Source organism: Struthio camelus, chromosome 2 (genome assembly GCF_040807025.1).
Source record: "Struthio camelus isolate bStrCam1 chromosome 2, bStrCam1.hap1, whole genome shotgun sequence".
Lineage (NCBI taxonomy): Eukaryota > Metazoa > Chordata > Aves > Struthioniformes > Struthionidae > Struthio > Struthio camelus.
Window position 1 is genome coordinate 173,529,373 of NC_090943.1, and position 23,946 is coordinate 173,553,318.

General features: G+C 42.7%; 1 protein-coding gene across 39 annotated transcripts in view; it reads left to right on the plus strand.

Moving 5' to 3' along the window:
* SCRIB (scribble planar cell polarity protein) overlaps positions 1–4,147 on the plus strand; it is a 121,548-nt gene extending 117,401 nt beyond the window's left edge. For all 39 annotated transcript variants that reach the window (XM_068933730.1, XM_068933688.1, XM_068933697.1 and 36 more), the window contains one exon: positions 1,799–4,147. In XM_068933730.1, coding sequence (XP_068789831.1) covers positions 1,799–1,959 — 161 coding nt within the window. In that variant the 3' untranslated portion in view covers positions 1,960–4,147. The remainder of the gene's footprint in view (positions 1–1,798) is intronic.
* Positions 4,148–23,946: the final 19,799 nt, after the last annotated feature.

Genomic DNA, 23,946 nt, shown 5'->3' on the forward strand with positions numbered 1-23,946 from the left:
GTGTTCTAGCACTTTGTAAGCCAGAGGCTGTTAATTTGTTCACTGCTTTCTTGAGTCTATATACATTTACAGTAAATTTCACATGCCATGTTATTGCCCAGTCAACTCTGTAAAATCCTAATAAACTTTTGTGTAGTGAGGTTTCATTTGACTACCCAGATACACAACTTGGAATCATCAGCAAACTCTCTCAAAACAGTCGTCTTCACTTCTCTCACTCGTCACATACCAAACACTGACCCTACTGCAGACCCTACTTCTTCTCTGTTTTAAAACAGAGACGAATTTCTTGCTACGCCTTTTCTGTGTTTTAGCTACTTATTAATCCACTAAGAGCTGTGTTTTCCTAGCCCATGGCAGCCTATTTTCATTAAGAGCTTTGAGGAACAATCAGAAGTGTTTTTGTGAAGTCCAGTATGCTGCTTTGAGCTCACACTTACCTGCATGTTTGCCAATTCTAGTGGGTTTAAGAGGCATGACTTCCTTCTGTGAAAGCCGTGTTGATTTCCCTCCCACCCAAATCTGGATTTTTAGCTGCATGTCTACATATGCCTTTCTTTTATACTGGTTTGCCTTGTTTAGAAGTCAGACATCTGCTTATCAATCTTAGAATCCTTTCAAGATGTCAGATTTGTCACCTACATTCATTTGGTCCTGAGGCCTTTTCAAACAACAGGTTAACACTACAGCTAATAGCTCAGGAATAATTCTGGACTGTAGCAAATACTCATACCTGGGTCTTGTAACGAGGGGTACGTGCATCTTGGAGTCTGGCTCTAGAGCAGAGGGCGGGCCACCAGGTACAACTCAACAGACTGTGCACCTCTGCTCTGAGCTATCTATCTTCATAGTTTGCGTGTGTGTGCGCGCGCACGTGTGTGTGTGTGTGGTGAGTGGGTGGGTGTGTGGGGAGGGGGGTGTATTTGAGGTTCTGTACTAAAGTCAAAAAATGTGGAGAAGAGTTTCTCAGGAACCAGTTTGTACTTGAAGAGAAAAATGTGTGATTTAATGGAGCTTTTTCCTTTTTACACAAGTATCTCACAGTCATTGCTCAAGTCAAACTGCAAATGGCAGATGTCCTAGGTGCATATTAAAGGTCATGGGATAAGTTGCACTAGTTCCTTTCAGGAAGGCAAAAAGCTACTGTAACAGCAGTGTACTTCAGATGCAGTACACATCCCTAAAAGGCCTGAGACCAAGTTAACAGAGGGGCTGCCTTGACAGAATATCTTTTCAGTGAGTTCCTTTGGTGGGGGACACAAGTCAAAGTCTAAACTTACAGAAAAGACTTAGTCATGTAATTTCAACATTAAGCAAGGTCAAGGTGCTTGCCCCTCCCTCTCTCTCTCTCTCTCTCTCTCTCGCTCTCTCTCCCTCTCCCCCTCTCGCTCTCTCCAGCTACTGCATACCACGCAGGTACTCACATTGCCCTTTAGTGCTTGATATGCTGTTAAAACTATTGAAATGGTTGGAGCATGAGGATACACCAAGTCCTTTCAGTATAACTGTTTTTCCTAAGGGTTGGCACTTCCTTACCGTTTTCAGTGAAGCCTGAGTGTTAGGGTTAGAGATCTTCTCAGGCATGTGAATTCCTTCCCAAAATCCATAACAGTCAGTACATGAACTGTAACAACAGAAAAGAGTGGGCACAGGATTGGTTTAAACAATATCGTAAAGACTTAGGTGTTAAATTTGAGACAGCGCAGGGGTATACCTTTATGCCCATGTCTACTGCATCAGCTATATGCCTAACCTAGCACTTTCTCTTAAAAAACCTTAACTTTTTCTGTCTACACAGTTCTCCTGGAGCAGGATGGGCAGCAAGAGGATGAGGAAATGTTATTAACACATGATTCATCAACACCTACTGCATCAGCACTTGAAGAAATGGCTCTGTACAGCAGCAAACGCAAACTCCGACACAGCCGGCGCAGTTTGGAGGCTGCTGTCCCTACGTAGAGGATCTGATGCACCTGGGCAATGGGATAGCCCTGCACAGGGCTCTTGAGCTTCCTGTGCTCCAGGGACAGCACTGGACTGCCCCCCCCCAAAGCTGCCTCCTGGATAGGAACTGAGCACCCCAGGGAGCATTGTGGTTAACTAACTTCCTTTAAGGCTGTGAACCGCCCTCTTTTCTCAGCCCATAATGCACCGGGGCATGTCCTAAACAGAAGGGGACAACACCAGACTTACTAATGGCCAATTGAGAGGAGGTGTGGGTAGGACAGTGGGCAGCTGCAGTTTGTTAGCCTGTAAATATTGGGGGGGAGGGGGAGGTAGGACAGGGAGAGCATAAGAATGAGAGTTTAGGGGGGGCTCCAGTTATTTCTTCAACTTGGATTTTTTTTTTTTTTAATGGTTAATAGAGGAGCTTCTATTCTGGTATGAATTTGAAGGAAGTTCCAGCCTTTACTGCTATTTAATTTCCAGTCTTTTGCCAAAAAGCATCTCCGTCCACCTCCCACACACACAGTGTCACCTCACTTTCTTCTGGGAGCCTGTGGAAGTGGATAGCTTGGAGGCCAAAAAAAAAAAAAAAAGAAAGAAAGAAAGAAAAAAAATTTCAATGAAGTGCCTCCCTCTGACACGGACAACTGTGTGTGCTCAAGCAAAGACGACTGAATAAGCAGGAGCCTGTGCCAGCTCCAGGAAGCATCAGCTCCATTCCACTTGCCTCTGTGAGAGCAGCTACCTGTTCCATGTAAGAAACTGCTCCTGCCAGTATTTTGTGCTCTTCTGGGCGACAGTTCCTTAGTACATGTAATTGTGCGTATCTCATGCACACAGAGTGTGAGCCACTCAACATGCACACTGTACCAAGTGTCAGGGGAAGCCGGTATGTGTCTTCTGTCAGAATCATGATCGAGTTGGTGAACTGGGGCAGAAAGGAGAACCAAGCTGAAAAAGCTGTAGTGAGAATATAGCAGTGTGCATGTGTGACAGCAATAGGGGGCAGACTAGTTGGGGATTAGGATATGGTGGCAGAGGTAGGAGGTGTAAACAGCAGATAAGGGTAGTGGGTTAGGATTCAGTAAATGGGGAAAGGTAGGTGATGTTGCTGGGTTTAAGTTAGGAGTAATGGTTTCTTACAGGTAGGAGGATACTAGTGGGTGAATCCAGTACATCGCCCACTAGCACTGAGGTGAAATGTGATATTGAGGAGGTTCTAGGTATGGCGCTCTCAAGGAATGCCTGCCAGGCAGGGAGCACAATGCCAGGATGGGTCTGGCCTATGCCTTGCAATAACTACACAATCCTACTCTCTCTGCCAACATGTTGGCTTTAGGCCACTTTCCATGCAGGACAGGGCGAATATATGCTTGCTCAAGCAAGGAAAAAAAAAAAAAAAAGGGAGCAGGGGTGTGATTTGTTGTTTTCTTGCACAAAACAAGGGCTTAGAACAGATTCAGTATTGAGTGAGCTTTGCAAACATGGAGGAGACGGACATTGCTCATAGCTCTGTTCTGAAATTAGTCTCTCCTGCTCTACTGCCCACTACAGAAGAAAATGTCCTTTTCTTTTTTTCTTTTTTTTTTAATGCCTCCAATAGAAGAGAGAAAGGCAACTGAGCTTGGCATTAATCTGATCTGTCTACCCTGATACATTGGTGCTCTCTGCTGAACCCCCTCCAGCAGTAAGACCAGAGTTGTACCTAAAGCCTCTCAGTGACTGGATGTGGCGTGGGAGTGACAGGCACTTCTGCTTGTATATTTGCTGAATGACTGGATGCAGTTTCTTTTAGTTGAGACTCTCCCTTCATGCCAAAATCCAATGGATCCTTTTAACTGACTTTGTATGTTTTAATTTTGCAGGGCTTTGAAGGGGGAATTCTGATACTCTCAAACTGCAGCTATGGCTGCTTCCATCATCAGCAATTTGAGCTTTCCTTTTTAAAATCTAATTTTAGCATTTGCTTTTTAACAAGAGCAGTTTTGGAAACAATCCTGGATTGGTTTTGGTGACTAACTTGTGATTTTTTTTTTCTTTCCCTTTGCGGTACCTGGTGCCAGGCTCTGGGTTCTCTCCCGTTCTCTCCTGAGAGACTCTGAGGGAAAATTAGCGCATCAAGACTGTAACTAGTGAAATTTGTACAACCAAAGAAATCTATTTTGTGGTTCAAGGATAATAAAGTTTACTTTACATTTTAGAGCCTGTAGTTAGTGCAGTTTCCCCTGTGTGTCTGCAATTTCTGTCCCAACACTGTGGTCCTGATTATCAGTCAACCTATAATCTCTCAAACAAACCAGCGAATTTTACTGCTTCTGTGTGCACAAATAAATGATCGCATAAATTAGCGCTAGCTACAGGAATATAAAGATGAGCTTGTGTTACTCATGCAACCCTAACTGAAAGTCCTGTAGTGCCTCTGCTATTCATTTCCTGCAGCTTTTCTCTGAAGCTAATACAAAACTATGGCATCTGTGTTGGGAGGAAGAGACCCCCCCCAAACAGTAACTATTAGGCTCATCTTCACCTAGTTTGAAAAGGACTCCGTATTTTGGAAGCAGCAGTCATTGGTCGGGGCAGGGTGGGGGGGGGACAGAGTAGAGGTTTTTTACTACTGCAGTTGCTGTGACGATAAGACAACAGACAACCTAGTAGTGGGGAAAGGAAATAGGGACAAACAGAGGAGACGATACATGTAGGCAACAGTAGGTTCATCATCACGTGTGTCAGTGACATGTAGTCAAAAACATCCTGCTCAATGGCCTGCAAGAGACAGGACAAATTTGGGTATGACAAAAATCATCCCTTCAGTATTACACCCCTGTAAGACAAGTACCAGCACTAATTGCAGAGCGAATAATTCCATAAATATGAGGGATATATTAGGTACAAAATGTACCTGACTGCTGTGGTGTGCATGCTTTATATGCCCAGGCCTCTATCAGTAAAAGTTGCCAGATGTGATGCTGCCTACTGTGGCAGTGAGGACTAGTCCATTACTGATCCCTGCAAAGTCTACTGTTCCTGCCCATTACCTCACAGGTGTGATCAGGTGTGAGTCTACACGCACTCAGCTGTTTATGACACTACTCACAGCAAAAGAGGCAAAAAGTATAAGGCTTTCTTTCGTTGCCATCCAGTCAGTTGTTTGCTATCAGAATAGCGCTGCTTTAAGTAGCTTTAAGACAGTTGAAAAGAAGCAGCAACTTTAAAGGAATGTACTATTAGGGATTAAAACCCAAAACACATGAATTAAGTACAGCAGTCCCTCAGAAGAAATGGTCTCTAGCTTTTAGCATCAAAATGCACAAATACTGAAGAGGATTTGCATGAAGCAGGTTTAGAAAAAGAATTCAAACAATAAAAAGTGACAAAAAAAAAAATCACAGAATGGTTGAGGCTGGAGATCATCTAGTCCACCCCCCCCCCACCCCCGGCTCAAGCTGGGGTCACCTAGAGCAAGTTGGCCAGGATCGTGTCCAGACGGCTTTTGAATAGCTCCCAGGATGGAAAGGCCACAACCTCACTGGGCAACCTGTTCCAGTGCTCAGTCACCCTCACAGTCAAGAAGTTTTTCCTCATGTTCACATGGAACTTCCTGTGTTTCAGTTTGTGCCCACTGCCTCTTGTCCTGGGCACCACGGAGAAGAGTCTGGCCCCTTGACACCTTCCCTTCAGATACTTCTACACATGGATCAGATTCCTCACCCCTTCCACCCCCCCCCCAAGCCTTCTCTTCTCCAGGCTGAACAGGCCCAGCTCGCTCAGCCTTCCCTCATATGGGAGATGCTCCGGTCCCGTCCTCATCTTAGTAGCCTTTCACTGCACTTGCTCCAGTAGGAGCCTCTCTTGTTGTGGGGAGCCCAGCACTGGACGCAGTACTCCAGGTGAGGCCTCCCCAGGGCGGAGGAGAGGGGGAGGATCACCTCCCTCCACCTGCTGGCAACACTCTGCCTAATGCAGCCCAGGATCTGACTGGCCTTCTTGGCCACAAGGGCACACTGCTGGCTCATGGTCAACTTGTTGTCCCCCAGGACTCCCAGGTCCTTCTCCACAGAGCTGCTCTCCAGCAGGTCAGCCCCCCCAGCCTGTCCTGGTGCATGGGCTTATCCCGCCCCAGGTACAGGACTCTCCACTTGCCTTCATGAGGTTCCTCTCTGCCCAGCTCTCCAGCCTGTCCAGGTCCTTCTGAATGGCAGCTCAGCCCTCTGGGGTATCAGCCAGTCCTCCCAGTTTTGTATCGTCAGCAAACTTGCTGAGGGTGCACTCTGTCCCTTCCTCCAGGTCATTGATGAATACGTTGAACAAGACTGGAGCCAGGACTGACCCCCCCTGGGGGACACTGCTAGCTACAGGCCTCCAACTAGACTCCGTGCCACTGAGCACAACTCTCTGAGCTCTGCCATTCAGCCAGTTCAGTCCACATCACCATCTACTCATCCAGCCTGCACTTCCTGAGTTTGCCTATGAGGACGTTACGGGAGACAGTGTCAAAAGCCTTGCTGAAGTCAAGGTAGACAACATCCACTGCGCTCCCCTCATCTACCCAGCCACTCGTCCCATCATAGAAAGCTAGCAGATTGGTTAATAAACCCTGCAAATTACTATGGTACTGTGACAGCATGCTTTGTGCATGTCAAGTACAATGCAAGTGGAATTGTGGGTAAAATATGAACTGGCTAGTAAACCAACAGTGTTTGACCTGTGTATGTATCTTCCAGGAGACCGTTAACACCAAATGATAAAAAACAAAAACAGAAAATCCAAGCATTTTAGCCATGAAGATAACCGGCCATGTAAGGGAACCCTTTGACTGAACTTCATGCTTTAAGTTCCAGTGTTCTTTGGCAGAAACAGTGAAAATTAGAAATACTTACATTAAGAAGACGGTGAATATATAGCTATCAAGGATTCGCAAACCAATAGTGTATGATTATAAAAATAAAACTATAAATACAAATAAAAATACAAAAACAGCAGTCTGAAAAGCAGCAAGAATGGAAATATGGACACAAGTAGGTAAGGGAACAGTAGGAAGTTTGGTGAAGGCAGCTGAAAAACATCCTCATTTTCCATTCCATTATTTCCTAAATTTAATTTAGGCTAATTTATGGACACGTTTAAGGACATATCTGTCCATTTTAAGGACAAACTACTGTAGTAACATTTTAATGAGCAGAAGGGTTACATGATCACAAATGGAAATATTCCAAAGATTTTTCTCTCCTGTTTTATATGTATAACAGTAATCTTTCCAAAGGACCTGAAAAATTTACAGTTAAAAGATATGGTTCAAAATGACCTCAACTGACAGAAAGAGTAACTGTCACGTACAGAAAGTCCCATCACAGAGGAATTGCTCAATGGCTGGAATTCAGCAGAGGCTGAGTTAAAGAAAACTACACAACTTACTCCAGATTTAAAAAACAGGAGTATCACCTACCTTGGCCAAGCTCTGCTCCAGCTGTCAAGATCTAGTTTAGTGTGGGAATTTAGCTTGGACAGACAAATTCAAGTCTCAGACCTTAGCATGAAACAGAGAAGTCCAACTTCTCTGTAGTCCAGAGAAGTCCAACTAAATATCTACTACCGACGTTCCCAAACACAAATCACTATAAAATACTGGCAAATAGGATAAGTTCCAGACCTTGCAAAGAAAAAATATTGTGCCAATACAGAGAGAGGATCATTTAATGACATCATTGCTTATTAGAGCCAACCAACTTGAATTTAAAGGATATATGTATATTCCGAATAACATTCTGATAAGAAACAACTATCTACAGACATCACAATCTATATCAAACAGGTTAACATTCAGTTTAGTAACTAACTGATTTCAAAAAGTAATTGTGGAATTGTCATCCTATGAGTATATTTCTCATAGAGGTACTCAGTAATCTGCTTTCAGTATCTTACTCAAAAAATACAGGATAAAATATAAATCCCTGTTGGTAAAATGTGCAGATGATATCACACATAAGAGAACAACATCTAACATGACAAAAGACAGATATAGAGATGGAAATTGTTTGAATAAAGACAAACAATTCTAATATGAATTTTAATAATGCCTAAAGCAATAACACACAACTAAGTATAGAAAAGTTATATAACATTTATAAGGCGAAGAACAATATCCTGGAATACAGTTACTTGCAGACTTCATAGTTATCGAAGCTAATCAGTTAACAGGCATACTGCTGTAGCTAAAATTATATATATATATAATGTTGTGATGCATTGTCTGTGTATACCTATAGGGAGAACACTTCAGAAAGATATCCAAAAAGTTAGAAGGGTTTACAAAAAGAGCTAATTCAGAAAAGAATAATACGAAGTGTGATAATTAGCCTTCTCAGAAAGTGACTAAAGAAGTTTGACAAGGTCTGGTTTAAGAGCAAGTTAACAGATTATCATATCCTCAGATTATTTCTGGAAGGTATGTCTGCTATTAAGCATCACTTTAGCTTAGCAGAAAAAGGCATAATATACTGAATGGCTGAAACATGAGCCTTCAAAATGCTCACAAGAACTTTTCCTTAAAATATGAAAAAAAAAAAAAAAAGTGGAATACATAACTACTGGAAGTAGTTATCCTTTACTGAAGTTCTTAAATCAGGGAAAGGCATCTTTCTGAAGACCTGCTGTAGTTCCAGTACGACTTCTACAGCTATTATCAAGTCAGTTCCTTTTGAGTGTGTTATGCAGCTCCTGTTAAATAATGAACCTCTGGCCTTAAAACCTGCACATTATTATAATTTTTTTCCCCCGAGATGTTTGTAGGAATGAAAACAGCATTACTTTTTGCCATTTTATGGTTCTGGCTTGGCTATTTCCCCTCCATGATGTTCAAGCCTACAACCATAGTTTATATGTAATATAAACATCCTAAGACAGTTAACTAAATCATTACTCTGTTTTAACACTAGGATGGAAGATATTTGAGACAATTAAAGAAATATTTGAATTTCTGGGGAAGTAGGATAAAGTAGGAAGTTTGGTACAAAAGGAAGGATATGACAGTTTAAAAGCTTTTGCTCTACTCTGCCTTTAGATGTACATTTCCAACCTACACTTCCCATTAATTTGGCTGGTTCTAACAATCCCTCTAATCTTTTCATCACTGTATCCACTATGCCTAGAATATTGTCTCTAACTCTCTGATACATAAAACATTCATCCTTCATACAGTTCATCACTGAGGGACTGGTCAGTGTTTCAACTGTAAGCATAAAGGAATAATACGGTCTTATTAAGTCTGCAGGAAGGAGCCTGAAATGCCCTGCATTGGCTGATTCTCATGCACAATGGAGGCAAAAGAGCCAGTCATGTAGTAGAGCCATCATGATGAAAACGAGCACAGCAGGGCACAGTCCCCAAAGGAGAGGTAATGACTTTGGAGGCTCCGGATAGTGCCAACTCAGGCTACCCAATAATACCCAAGACTCACCAGAGATACGGACTTCATGAAAAAAGATGGAAGAGTCCTCCTACTGGCAGTTTAACCAAATTTCCAAAAGGGAACAGTCCTGACATCATCTGGAACCAGTAAGTATCTAGAAAATATAAAGCTCCTTTTGCTACAGTTTATATCCTCTGGGCTGAATTAATCCATTTGGCTTCCTGGCTGCCTGTCCAGCTCAGTGTTAACTTGCCTGTTAGTGCAGAAACATTTCCATCTCCCTCATTCTAAAACCAAACAAAAACAGTAAAAGGAAAATATTTCTAGGCAAAGTCATCCTTCATCAACCCATGTTTAAGAGCGTCTTTACTTTTTTCACCTGTATCAGTGAATTTAATAGACGATTTTAACCCTATAAATTGTTTCTTGTTGCAGCCGCAATGATTCAAGAATCACTACTATATAGATGTAATTATCATTTTAAAATATATTTGCTGTATTTTAATCATCATCTTTATTAAAATAGTGGCTAGGGATAAACAAAAACTGGGACTAAATAAGCTAGGCACCAGACTAACAGAAATAACAGAAGTCTGAGTGGGATTCAGTTCAAGATTAAGATACCTAAAATTGATCTCTAGGCTTCAGTGACTGTAAATTGCCCTAGAATATATTGAGAGACACCTAACTCACGTGGAGACATGCCTAAATTTGCGTGTCTTAAGTTGAAGCCATATATACATATTATAGCTTCAAGAAAAAAAGATATATGAGTCCAGAAAGGAGGACAGACGGTAATACGTAACCCAGCAACAGTGAACGCTGTAAGAGCAACAAGTATCACCAGTTACTGACAGGCGCAGGAACAGTCCTAGTACTCTCACCAGAAGCCATTTCTTAAGCTAGATTAACAAAGTGGTCTCTCGTTATCACCACAATCTGTTCTCAACAGATTAAATACACAAGCTCCTTTGACATTGCAGCTGACTTTTCTGTTGAAGTTTCTTAGAGCAATGCTGTAATAGAGAAACAGATACAGTTTGTTTGTTTGTTTGTTTTTAATCTTTGGTAACAAGTCTCCTTCATAGCATAAACCCTAGGACAACAGTTCTGGATCCTATTGCCTCTCAGCCACTTTTTTTCTCCTTAGTTTTTGCTTTTATGAGCAATTCTTGCACTCTTTGCTATCTAGCTGAGAATGACTTATTCATTGGCGTAGCAGAGAGATGATTTTTCAGAGCCCCCTGCATGAGGCCAGCACAAACAGGTGTGGTCAGGCACAGTTTTGCATTATTTTTTCATATTAACCATTTTTTCCATTCTCTGAGAAGACAAGCACAAGCAAGCAAACGTGCCTTTGGCCATTTCCCAGAGAAGAAACAACATTTACAAGAGTCACATGTACTTCATTTTGCTTGTTTAGGAAACAAGAAACCCACAAGGAGTGTTACAAGATCTTGAGTGGATGTTGTTGTTCCCAGGGCATAAGCAAGGTAACCAAAACACTTTGCTACTAGAATCTTGCCTATATTGGCCTCTTCATCTAAGCAGCTCCCAAATGCTATGAATTCATCCACATCATAAATATGTGAAAGGAAAATCATGTTAATTTTGCAGAAACTTAAGTAAAAGAAGGTAATCATTATTTGCCTAAAGCAGTCAGAGAAAACATGCCCCTATAGAACCTCCTTTTCAGAGAAAAAACAGGACAGGTGTGGATGATAACTTTCCTCTTTCTCTGCTCTTTCCATCACCTCTCAAAAGAGGACTGTACCACAGAATTTTGGCACAGACCTAAGTTAGGAAATTGCTGCAGGCTCTCTTACGCAAATGAGAAAAGACAGACAAAAGTGAGAGGTAAAAATAATGCTTTAAGGTGTCATTAATTTCACTCTTTCAGTCACATTTCTTCTAACATTTTGTTTTAAACATGCTTCAAAAAATGATCAAAGTGTCACATTATCTAACACTTGCAGCTGGGGGGTTAGCTCCGCTCTGGCTTAGAAAACCTTTGTTTTTAGCTTCCAAATGATACTGAATTGGGAACCACAGCAATAAGCAAAGAGAAACGGGATAGAAAGAGGGGAGAAACTGGAGATTTGCACCTCAAATTAGGAGAAAAAATTTCCTCTCTAAGCCATACCACAGGCAAATGGTCATAAAATTTGGGATGTCCACACCACAAATCACAAGGGCAAAGGTCTGAGCTCATCCATCCTAACTTTGGGTGGGAGGCTTCAAGTACAGCTAATATTTCAAAGCTCTTTAAATCTTTTGAGTTATCCCATCTGGTAGTTTGTCTAATAAGTGATAGGAATTCTGCCTACAAACCTCTATCGTTCCTAATATCCAAATTCTAGTTATTATGAATTGAATAATTAAGTATAAATTAAATTAAAGAATAAATAAAAACAAGTTTATAAATAAGGTTCTAAGAAAATTAGTTCGGTTCTTTGTCTCTGAGCTCTTCAGTCCGGCTGATTTGAATATCAAGGGACCTCTTCTTCAAAGCAAAGATGCTAAAACTACCACAAACTCAAGCAAGGAAGAAAACTTGTATAAATTTAATCTAAATGTATGACTATTTCTCAAGAAGGATACTAGGAATTAGCAGAACTTAAAAAAGAAACTGCTCATCAAAGAAAACTATGCATAACAAAGGTCAAAAAGAACAAGCACCAAGTGATAACTCCCCAAAAATCAAACTTAATATACATTGCAAAGTGTAATTCAACAAATAAACTCTTCCCCTCGCTTTTCAAAAGGGCCATGATGTTGACAATGGAACAAAAGAAAGACAATTAATGGGAATGAGATTAGGAAATGGAATTACCTTGCTGGAGGTATAGAAAACTTTAAGAATCCAACTATCCCCAAGCAAATTCTTAATAATTTCTATCCCAGAATTCAGAAGGAGTGGCACATTAAATCACAGGTCCAAATATACGTTAAGAAATCTTTCCAGTGTAGTGTCAAAACATGTGTTACTTAAAGCTGCTTACTCAACCCTAGCCCTTTTCCAAATATCAAGGTTTTTCCCTTAAGAGCATTCTGAACTTCTGAGCTTCACTGTTTCTTAACCGGCACAATAAGATCATATTCATCATATTTTAGTAATCCTGGCTCCTATTTCTTTAAGTAGTATGATCCAGTTCCCCCTCTCTGGAGAATTATCCTCTTCTCCAAGAGAGTTTCCTGATTTTCCTTCAAACCCTTTTCTGGGTTTCCTTGATCAGTTCCTTCCTCTTCTCCAGGTCAGTATCTTGCTGCACCCTGCCTCACATCCTTCAGTATCTTGCTGCATTACCTTCCTCAGCAGAGTCCCATCGGTTCCAACAAAGGAAGAGGCACTAGACTGAGAATGAAGCAGCCTGGCTTATATTGCTGTTTTTCATCATCTCCCTTTGTGACTATCACTTCATTTCTTTATCCAACAATTTAATCTACCGTAGGGACCGTAAGATATAACTTCTGTAGAACAGCAATCTCATTTTACTCTTTTGTTTCATCTTGTATGCCAAATTCAGTTAAAACGACTATAACACCCACCCTGAACACCTCACAGGTCAAGGGCACAGCTCTACAAAAGCGAGCACTCACAGGGAGGAGAGCAATTACACCTATGTGTGCCTGCTGGACAAGGCCTTAACTGAGCAATTCAAGTTAAGACGACATTATCTGGAGCTAAGACCGAAAACAAACGTGAGGGACCAATTTAAAGGAACAACACAAAAGGAAAGAAAAATAAGTAAAATGTCACAAAATAACTGGCTCAACTCTCCTGTCAAAGTGAGCGTTATCATCCCCAGTTCAACTTTTTCAAAAGATCCTAAAGCTCGTGACTACCTAAGCCTTAAACGCAGGCAGGCAGGCAGGGCACAAGGCTAATCATGAGGCTGAAACCATAAATCCTTCGACTCGAGGCTTAAATTGCCCGTGCGCAGTACCGCCAACCAGGCACCGAACCGGGGCGCGGAGCGGCGCGCAGACGCCCGCGAGCGGCCAGCCCCGGGCCGCCGCCCCCGCCCCCGCCCCCGCCCCCGCCCCCGCCCCCGGCGGCAGTGCGGCGGCGCGACCGCCCCCTCACCGCGCCCTCCACCTCGGCGTTGCTACGCTACCAGGACGCGGACGTGCCCGCCGCGCGCGCACCGGTGAGGCGGCGCCGTCACGTGGCTCGGGGAGGCCCCGCCGCCGGGGGCCCGCCCCGCCCCCGCCCCGCCCCCGCCCCCGCCTTGTTTGCCCTCAGCGGCTTTAAAATTATTCGTAACGTTTCTGAACGGAGTAAAAATTGAGGGAGAAGGAAAGAGTGCAGATATGGGGCTTTTGTAGGCAGCAGTTTGAATCTTAATAGTTTAAGTATGTTAAAACAAAATGTGTTTTAGTAAACCTAAAGGCAAATTGTTTATCTACAGAGGACAAAGAAAAACACATCTACTGTATTCTGGAAAACTGACTGAAAACTTCTGAGGGGAGTCCACAGAAAACAAATGAGCTTACAGTGCCATGCTATGATACAAAGAATTAATGAGATCACTGGATGTAGAACTGAGTGCTTATCTGCAATGAGATTTCTAGTAACACAGTTCTGTAACAGACATAATGAGCCACACAACTGGAAGCTGAAGTTACACATTTCAGACAATAAAAAAAGGTACAGTTCATTAGCTACAGAAACTATTTACATGCAGTTTTGCTGGATTATCAATTATTTAATTACTTCAAACCAACATTCTTCTAAAACACATATCCTCTGCAGAGTGGTGCTTAGTTTCTCTGGTCCTTTCATGCAAGAGAGAAGACTTTAAAAGTCTGTGTATCTTCTCTACATGCTATAATATTGGTTTGTATAAATAAAGCCTAGATTAGAGATTAAAATACAACTTTTGTAACTGAGAGTAGAGACTGTTGATTGGAGTGATGAGCTGTGGGCACTGGGGAACTGATCCTGATCCTGCTGCCTCCTTCCTGTGGGAAGACGTTAACTGGCCAGGCCAAGCAGATGTGTGTTTTCTCTTAATCAGATGATACTAGATGTTCAGCCACAGTCACTGAACTTGATTACCACCAATCTGCACTGGGGATTAGCCTCCTAGTCACAGGTTTATTTCTTATGTCTCCTCCCATATCGTTCCCCAAAGGGAAAGGATGGCAGTACCAGCAGAACACTGTGGTAGGGAAAGGTTAAAACAAAAAAAGAAAAGGCATGCCAGTACCCACAGAACACTGCTATACAAAAGAATTGATGGTGATGATTCTTCCTCTCTTACTCTCCATCTGGCCTGTGAATTTAAGGCAGTTCCCAAATTAAAAACAAAACTATAAGCATAATAGTGAAACTACACAGGACTAAATCTAAGTTCATGTTTCCACTCCCATACTTCCTTCAGACTGCTTGTTATAATCATGCTGGATTTCTCTAAAGTCACACCTGAAAGAAGTTATTCTTTGCAATGAAAAATTGCCAAGAAGAATTGGGATGGGAATGAAGCAGGCAAACTCCTCAAGAGATCCCTTCAATATTGACAGCAAAGCAAGGCTGATAAGTCTAGAGACTAGAGATCAATGACTTCTTCAGTGATATACGGAGCATGTGTTAGGGTTCACTGCATAAAAAAGAAGTGCAATGCTGAAGGCCAGTTAGTAGTTATGACTTCTTGCTATTGAGTTGGGATAAAAACTGGAAGACCTTGTTAGACAGCTTCAGGCTAGATAGGTAGAAGGGAGAAAGCAAAGTTGCACTTAACCCAGATAATCTAACATATACAAATTAAGTGTCTAGAACAGATCAAAAACAGAAGGGACAGAAAGGATTAGTCACAGACTAAGCCAAAAGGAGCATTCACCATCTCTTCCACTACATCCCAGGCCACCTCAGCTTATCTTTGTTTATGGCTTTTCTTAGAGTAGATATTTTACTTCTGTTCCTTGTATACACTCAGGGAGCAGCGAGGCCCGCTGCTCCCTACAGGATGGAGAGCCAGGAACTGAGCGGGACAGTACGGGCAGCAGGGCAGGGGCCTCCCCAGCCAGGACTTGGTCCCACAATGCCTGAACAATGCAAGCAGGGCAGGCCCAGGGATGATGGCAGCCGGGGTCAATCAAGAGTCCACATCACCAGATAAGTTTGCAGTGACAAGACAGGTGTGAGGTGAAGCCAGGAAGTCAATCCAGTGGTGAGGGTCAGGTCCAGTGGTAGCAATTAGGGTTAGACACAGTCCAGTGATTGCTGGGCAGGTCCATAGTGAGAAGGCAGGTCTGAGGTCAAGCTGGGAACTCAGTTTGTGGCTGGGGTCCGGATCAATGGAGTCCACAGCCAGGCACGGGCGTGGCTGTGGCTAAGCTGGATACCAGTAGGCCTACGGTGTAGCTCAGGCAGGACTGAAGGCCCAGGGCTGGGCTGAAATGGGGATCCTGGGTCCATGGGCAGAGGGTTTGCATGGAGGCCCCCGGGGAGGTTGGTCAGGGCCATTAAGGCCTACTAGTGCACTAGTGCACTCAAGGCCCAGAGATATACATGGGATGTTTATGTTTAGTCCCCTCTATTCCTGTGTCTCTCCTCTGCATGTTGTTTTTTAATGAAAATGTCATTCCAATCTGAGAATTATTCCATTGTCTCCACTCTCCATTTACAAAATGATGAGATTTGCGAGATTCAGATTCTAACTCAGACATTGATATGGGTAAATAGTTTTAGAAAAATTAAAAAGATTTGCAGGGAGGCAACCAAACATGATGCAACATGCAGAGTGGGACTCTGCACCAGCTGGAAACGCAAACTTCACAGTGAATGTACTTTGTCAGGGCAAAACACGATTCCCTCCTGCAGGTTACCCTTCTTTAGTCAGTGTTTCAGAAAAGAAAGATCTCCTCAGTTCAAAATAAGAAAACAGCAGGGCATATTCCATCCTACCCTTTAACAATGCTGACAGTCTCCAAACTTTCCTTCTGTCCAGATACTCTTCTGTTTTTTTCTGGGAAACTGGGAAATGTAAATTCCCCATAGCTAGAAACATCCCACTGGCCTGCATATTGCTGTAGAAGGCCAGCAGCAATTGTCCCTTCTAAAGAACTAACACTGATCTCTTTGCTGGTGCAAACAATGGCACAGATAGTACCCTCCAAAAAGAACAATGATAATTCAATTACAGAGAAAAGAGAAGTGAAACAGTTTGATAAGTTAATGCCAACAGCGCTATGGAAAAAATAATGCCTTTTCAGTTTTACTTCCCTTTTAATTTGCTAACAGTTTTCTATCAAGACAGGCAGCGGAAGAAATAAAGCGAGAACTCCTGTTAGGCCCCTAAAGCCTGAGAGACATACCAAAGGAGTGAGGACATGATAAAAGACAGGCTCCTGTCAGGCCAGGTTTTCATGATGCAATGCACTCATTCTCATCCACTGATGAGAATGGTTCTAAACATCTGGATTCCTGATTACAGATCTCACCTGGATCAGTTTGAGGCAGAAGTCCTTCCAGGCACAGGCTGTCATTTTCCTCCAGTCTGTTGTGATTTCCAAAGAAGAAGGATGAACACTGACATTCTGGATGCAGGTGTTGATGTCTTTCTTATGTATTTTGGCAAGGCTTGTCTACATGTTATGCCAACAAAAATCTAGAATTGGACTGAGGACAATACAGCCTTGAACATGCATTCTCATGTTATAATATGCTGCTTTTCTTTCCTCCCAGTTGTGCCAATGCATTAGTTTGTTGGAGCCATTATGTGAACTGGATCAGGAAACAATTCCCAATTTAAAAAAGCTTAAAAATAAAAGTTCATTTAGCAAGAGTTAAGGTGAAGTGGCAGCTATAGAGGTACAAGTGTTGGAAATAAAAAAATCCAATTGAAGTTCAAGATGAAGTACACAGAGAAGTTCAAGATACAGTAACACAACAGCACAGAGTATCTTTATTAGCATGGACCACATGAAGAAAGCCAGTAACATTTTTCATGGAGCCATCATACTTTAAGCAGCTCACTCAAGTTCTGGAATAAATTCTTTACGTCTCTTCCACCAATTATTCTGGTCTGGGTTTTCTGCATAATGTTGGTATTTCACTTATTCAAATTCTAACTTCTTTTCAGGATCTTCCCCAACCCTGACAAGTCCATGTGCTGCAGCAACAACCACTACCACCCAAAACGGAAGTTTTGTGACTTCATGGACTCTTTAATTGTATGGCTCATTTGCATAAGATAGTAGAATCTTCATATATATATATATATATATATATATATACACACACATATATAAAAATTTTACAAAAGAAATAACGTCATATAGTCACCAAAATGACTGGATACCACAGCATCACTTTTGTTTGTGCATCTGCCACTTCTGCTGTTATTTAACTCATGCTGGTGAATTTGTGTGCAATCAACTATGCATACATATTTCTTCGCAGGTCTGAAGCCTTACTGTTCCTAAGCAATGAGTCACCTTGCCAAACAAGCATAAACTTTTAAGATTCATGTGCCAATTTTATGTCACCTTAAAAGACAAATTTCTGCGATACTCTCCTAAAAGCTACTGTGATCACAGAATCACAGAATCACAGAATGGCCAAGGTTGGAAGGGACCTCTGGAGACCATCTAGTCCAACTCCCCTGCTCAAGCAGGGTCCTCTAGAGCACATTGCCCAGGATCGCGTCCAGGCAGGTTTTGAATATCTGCAGGGAAGGAGACTCTACAACCTCTCTGGGCAACCTGTTCCAGTGCTCTGATAATTTTATTTTTAGCAGGACCTACTCGTCCCTCCGCTCCAGCCTGCTTCCAGACCTCACTCTGCCACCGCTTGGGTTCATCATAGATATATCTTGCACAATATATCACCAAGCTGCAATACAGCCCCAGGAAAAAAAAAATTTCTAGGATTAATAGAGTAGCAAGCTCCCCTCAGATTGATGTAAGCAGAACGCGGAAGGGCCTGCCCATCTTTTCAAGGTGGTTCACTGTTCGTGCCATTTGCTGCTTACTCTTCCAATGTTGAAGTCTTTGTTTTAGCAGCTGTGACAACTGCTACTATCTGAAATTGGGCTCACTGCTTTCTGATTACCTCTTTGTTTTATCCCCCTGTCGTATCATGTCATTAACCCAGATTCTAAGCAACGTGGGGCAGCAAACATCTCTTTACTACTGGCTCTTTGTTTGAAGGCAGTTGGTCTAAAAGAGCCCAGGTCAAGACATTAGACACAAGTAGTAATTATCTGGATGTATTACTAAATTAATCCAGAATGACAATGCATATATACATTGTAATTAGTAAAAAAGCAAACATAATTTACAAATGAATGCAATGGCTGAGGATTCTTTAAAAATAATCAACATTAGCTTGGGAAAAAATAAAAATAAGCATTCTCAACTTTCAGAACAATAAAGCAGCAAAACATTATTATTACTATTAATTGGAAGGATGCACGTGATACCATCATGCCATAGTGTGATGATAAAGGACTTTTTAGACCATTAGCAATGAGATCGGCTCTGTTAGGAATACCCTTCTTCAAATCAGCAGTTCTCAATAATTTTCACTTGAGAGTCCAAGGGAACTGACTCAGGAAATGTCAAACCTACTCAAATACTATAAAACTTGGAATAGCAGAATAATTCTGGTGATGTATTTGTGTATACAGCAATAGTGAGCCTGAAACTAAAGGTATGTGTCCAGTTTGATATTCTCACTTTTAAGTTAGTTTTGAAAAGCTGGAACAGGGTAGAAATGAACCACAAATATAGTTTAATGGATGGGGGGAAACATACAATGAGAGATTTTTAAAACTTCATTGAAGCTTTAAATTTAATTTATTGAAGAGAAGATTGAAAGATGGTGTGATTATTTTAGTTGCATTGCTGAGAAATATTTTAGTCAAATAAAGGTTACTAGACTAAGTATAGAAGTGACTAGATTAAATCCTATGGATGTTATTATCTAGGAGGTTGAAGCAGAAGGATGATACAGTTCCTTCTGACCATACGCTCTATGAAGGCAGGTGACACTGAGATTTTCCTCAAATATTTTATCTAAAAAGAATACTTCAAATAGGACCTTGCTCACTGATAGAAACTAGAGCCAAAGTTCACATATATTTTACATTAATTTACAGATCATGAGAAGCGCAATTACAAATCATCCATCTTTACAGAGTAAAAGCCATACACTGAAACCTTATCGAAAATGAATGTGAAACATTCTAGATTTGACATTCTGGGGAAGTTCAACATAGAGGGAAAATCACAGAATCACAGAATGGTTTAGGTTGGAAGGGACCTCTGGAGATCATCTAGTCCAACCTCCCTGCTCAAGCAGGGTCACCTAGAGCATATTGCCCAGGATCGCATCCAGGCGGGTTTTGAATATCTCCAGCGAAGGAGACTCCACTACCTCTCTGGGCAACCTGTTCCAATGCTCTGTCACCCTCACAGTGAAGAAGTTTTTTCTCAGGTTCAGGTGGAACTTCCTGTGGTTCAGTTTCTGCCCATTGCCTCTTGTCCTGTTGCTGGGCACCATGGAGAAGAGACTGGCCTCATCCTCTCGACACCCCCCCTTCAGATACTTGTACACGTTGATGAGATCCCCTCTCACTGTCTTCTCTTCTCCAGGCTGAACAGGCCCAGCTCTCGCAGCCTTTCTTCCTAGGAGAGATGCTCCAGTCCCCTCACCATCTTGGTAGCCCTCCGCTGGACTCTCTCCAGGAGTGCCATGTCTCTCTTGTACTGGGGAGCCCACCATTGGACACCATACTCCAGGTGAGGCCTCCCCAGGGCGGAGGAGAGGGGCAGGATCACCTCCCTCCACCTGCTGGCAACACTCTGCCTAATGCACCCCAGGAGACCATTGGCCTTCTTGGCCACAAGGGCACACTGCTGGCTCATGTTTAACTTGTTGTCCACCAAGACTCCCAGGTCCTTCTCTGCAGAGCTGCTCTCCAGCAGGTCAACCCCCCAGCCTGTACTGGTGCCTGTGGTTATTCCTCCCTAGGTGCAGGACCCTGCACTTGCCTTTGTTGAATTTCATGAGGTTCCTCTCTGCCCAGCTCTCCAGCTTCTCCGGGTCCCTCGGAATGGCAGCACAGTCTTCTGGTGTGACAGCCACTCCTCCCAGCTTAGTATCCTCAGCAAACTTGCTGAGGGTGCACTCTGTCCCTTCCTCCAGGTCATGGATAAATACATTGAACAAGACTGGAGCCAGGACTGACCCCCCTGGGGGACACCGCTAGCTACAGGCTTCCAACTAGACTGCACCACTGACCACAACCCTCTGAGCTCGGCCATCTAGCCAGTTCTCAATCCACTTCACCATCCACTCATCTAACCCACACTTCCTGAGTTTACCTACGAGGACGTGATGGGAGACAGTGTAAAAAGCCTTGCTTTTTCCCAAACTCATATTGTAAATTTACTTTTCTTATAGTCATCTTTTCCTGAATCTCACCTTCAGTTAGGAGTGGGATTTATCCCACCTAAATTCAGGTGACTGTATCTGAGATGGCTGGTTTGGCTCTGTGTATACTCAGTGGGGTTTAGGTGGAGTTCGTTTTTCTATTTTTGAAGGTTTGAATTGTATCCTAGACTCTATTGACTGTACTGACTAGCCCTTCATAGACTGTAAAAGGAGCATTGGATGACTTGCCGTGATGTAGACACCTATGTACCAGTCTCCCATGTTCAGTCAGATAAATTCTGTCTTAAATGCCCATATCATATCCAAGACGCTAGCTGCAATATCATCACTTTTTTGGGCCCAAGTATCTTTTCTCTGACAAGAGGAAAGATATATTATCTTGACTCAATCTCAAAGGCTCATATAATGAAATTCTACATTCTGTTAGAGAATGTAAGCTCTGTCCACAGGGAGAAAAGTAAAGGAGCTGGTGAATCATCACCACAACATATCTGCCTCATACACCAGTGTTAGCCTTCAGACAGTTCCTTGCTTCCCCTCTGTCTATGCATCTCTGCAGTACCGGGAGCAGATTCAATACAAAGGAGAAGAAATTGAAGAAACAATGACCAAACAAAACAAAAGAAATCCATGCAGAGGCTGTACTGCAGTCCTGAAACCTTCCATTTTGCTTTCAAGTACTCTAAAATGAAATAAGGAGATGAGTATCCCAAACCCAAGTGTGGAATTGTCTATTCAGTCATCTGGAAGTTCCAAGAACCACAAAAAGTAGTCAAAGGCCAAACTTTAAACATGAAACTCAACATTATAAGAGTGACCAAAAACATAACTGTAATCATCACTGGAACATGACTTTGAAAGATATTTTCTGCTTAGGAAACAGAAATAAAGGTAAAGATCATAGGTCAGCAATTGGACATGCAAACATATAATGTAAAGAAAGAAAATAATGGATAAAATAGATGCACTCCTCAGAGAAGACTGAGAAAAGATAATAAAAAGGAGTCTACTGGGAGTCTGCAAAGAGCATCAAAAGGTTTATATCTGTATGTACATTATTAGGAGGTATTAAGAGAGAAAAATGCCATTGGGAATTATGGAAATATTTAACTTCCCAAACACAGCCTGGAAAACAGATGGTAGTAATAACAGTTAAGCAATAATGGCATAATAGGCTAATGGGCCTAAGCGGTCACACAGGAGATAACCAACAATATTTTTCCTGAATAATCTCAGAACCAGTGAAAAGATGCAATTTTAAATTTTGTTTTGCTAAGTAAAGGAGACTTTATTCTATGTCTGATCATAAAAAAAAAAAACCTTCCTTTGAATTAAGTTCAGTTCTCTGCTGCCAGCGCTGAACAACAGTTTTAGCAATTTTGTCTTAAAGAAATTCCAGGATCCTTTCATATTCAAGTCCTTGAAATCCTGAATCTGACTAGTTGCACTCTCTCTTAATTTGTCAGGATTTCTCCTTTTTTTTAAAGTGAGCATTTTAGATACAGACCTGTTTTTATTTGTCTTTACATTTAATTGAAACTGAATCAACATTCAAATGAAGGTTATGATGTTAGATAAATAAAAACCAACGATACTGCCAAAAGCAACTTGGAAAGTATCAAACAGGATTACAGAGCTCTGGAGACAGTGGTCAGGGGTGTGGGGGCCCAGGTCGTTTTCTCCACAATCATGCCAGTGAGGGGAAAGGATGGGAGGAGGAGTAGATGGATACTGATGGCAAGTAAACAACTGGCTGGTGTCGGCAACAGGGTTTTGGTTTCTGTGACTACCGGACCCTGTTTGATGATCTACAACTGACTGGGAGAGATGGGGGTCCACCTCACTAAACAGGGCACATGCATCTTTGCCAACAGGCTGGCCGACCTGGTAAGGAGGGCTTTAAACTAGGAAAGACAGGGAAAGGGGAGAGTTATAGAGACCATGCAGTCAGCAAAACAGGGCTCATGTGGGGATACCTCAAGCGTTTGAGGCACACAAGGAAGTGCCTACAAGACAAGACTATGGGGAAACCTCTTGCACCCCTTCTGGAAAATCAGCATGCTCAAATATCTCTCTGAAGTGCCTGTACACCAATGCATGCAGCATGGAGAATAAACAGGAAGAATGAGAGATCTGTGTGCAGTCGCAGGGCTATGATCTCAGTGCGATTACAGAGACACGGTGGGATAGCTCGCATGACTGGAATGTTGTCAAGAATGGCTACATGCTCTTTAGGAAGGACAGGCCAGGAAGGAGAGGAGGGGGAGTCGCCTTTTACGTGAGAGAGCACCTGGAATGTATTGAGCTCTGCCTAGGGATGGGCGATGAGCTTATGGGTTGAGAGCTTATGGGTAAGGATTAAGGATCAGACTAACATGGGTGACACTGTTGTGTTGGCTACAGGCCACCTGATCAGGAAGTGGAAGTAGATGAGGCCTTCTACAGACAGCTGGAAGTAGCCTCACGATCACAGGCCCTGGTTCTCATGGGGGACTTTAACCACACTGATATCTGCTGGAGGAACAACACAGCAAGGCACAAGCAATCCAGGAGGTTCCTGGAGACCATTCATGATAACTTTCTGACACAGACAATGGAGGAGCCAATGAGGAGAGGCGTGCTGCTGGACCTTATACTAACAGACAAGGAAGGGCTGGTTGGAAATGTGAAGGTTGGGGGCAGCCTTGGCTGCAGTGACCAGGAGATGGTGGAGTTTAGGATCCTGTGAGGAGGGAGCAGGGCAGCAAGTAGGATCACAACCCTGGACTTCAGGAGAGCCACCTCTGGCCTCTTCAGGGACCTTCTTGGAAGAATCCCATGGGATCGGGCCCTAGAAGGAAGAGGGGTCCAAGAGAGCTGGTTCATATTCAAGGATCATCTCCTCCAAGCTCAAGAACGGTGCATCCCAATGAGCAAGAAGTCCAGCAAAGTGGGCAGGAGACCTGCATGGATGAACAAGGAGCTCCTGGCAAACCCCAAACAGAAGAAGGAAGCGTACAAGAGGGGGAAACAGGGGCAGGCCACGTGGGATGAATACAGGCACGTCGTCCAAGTATGCAGGGATGCAACTAGGAAGGCCAAGGCCCATTTGGAATTAGATCTGGCAAGGGATGTCAAGGACAACAAGAAGGGCTGCTTCAATTACATCAGGAACAAAAGGAAGACTAGGGAAAAATGTGGGCTCGCTACT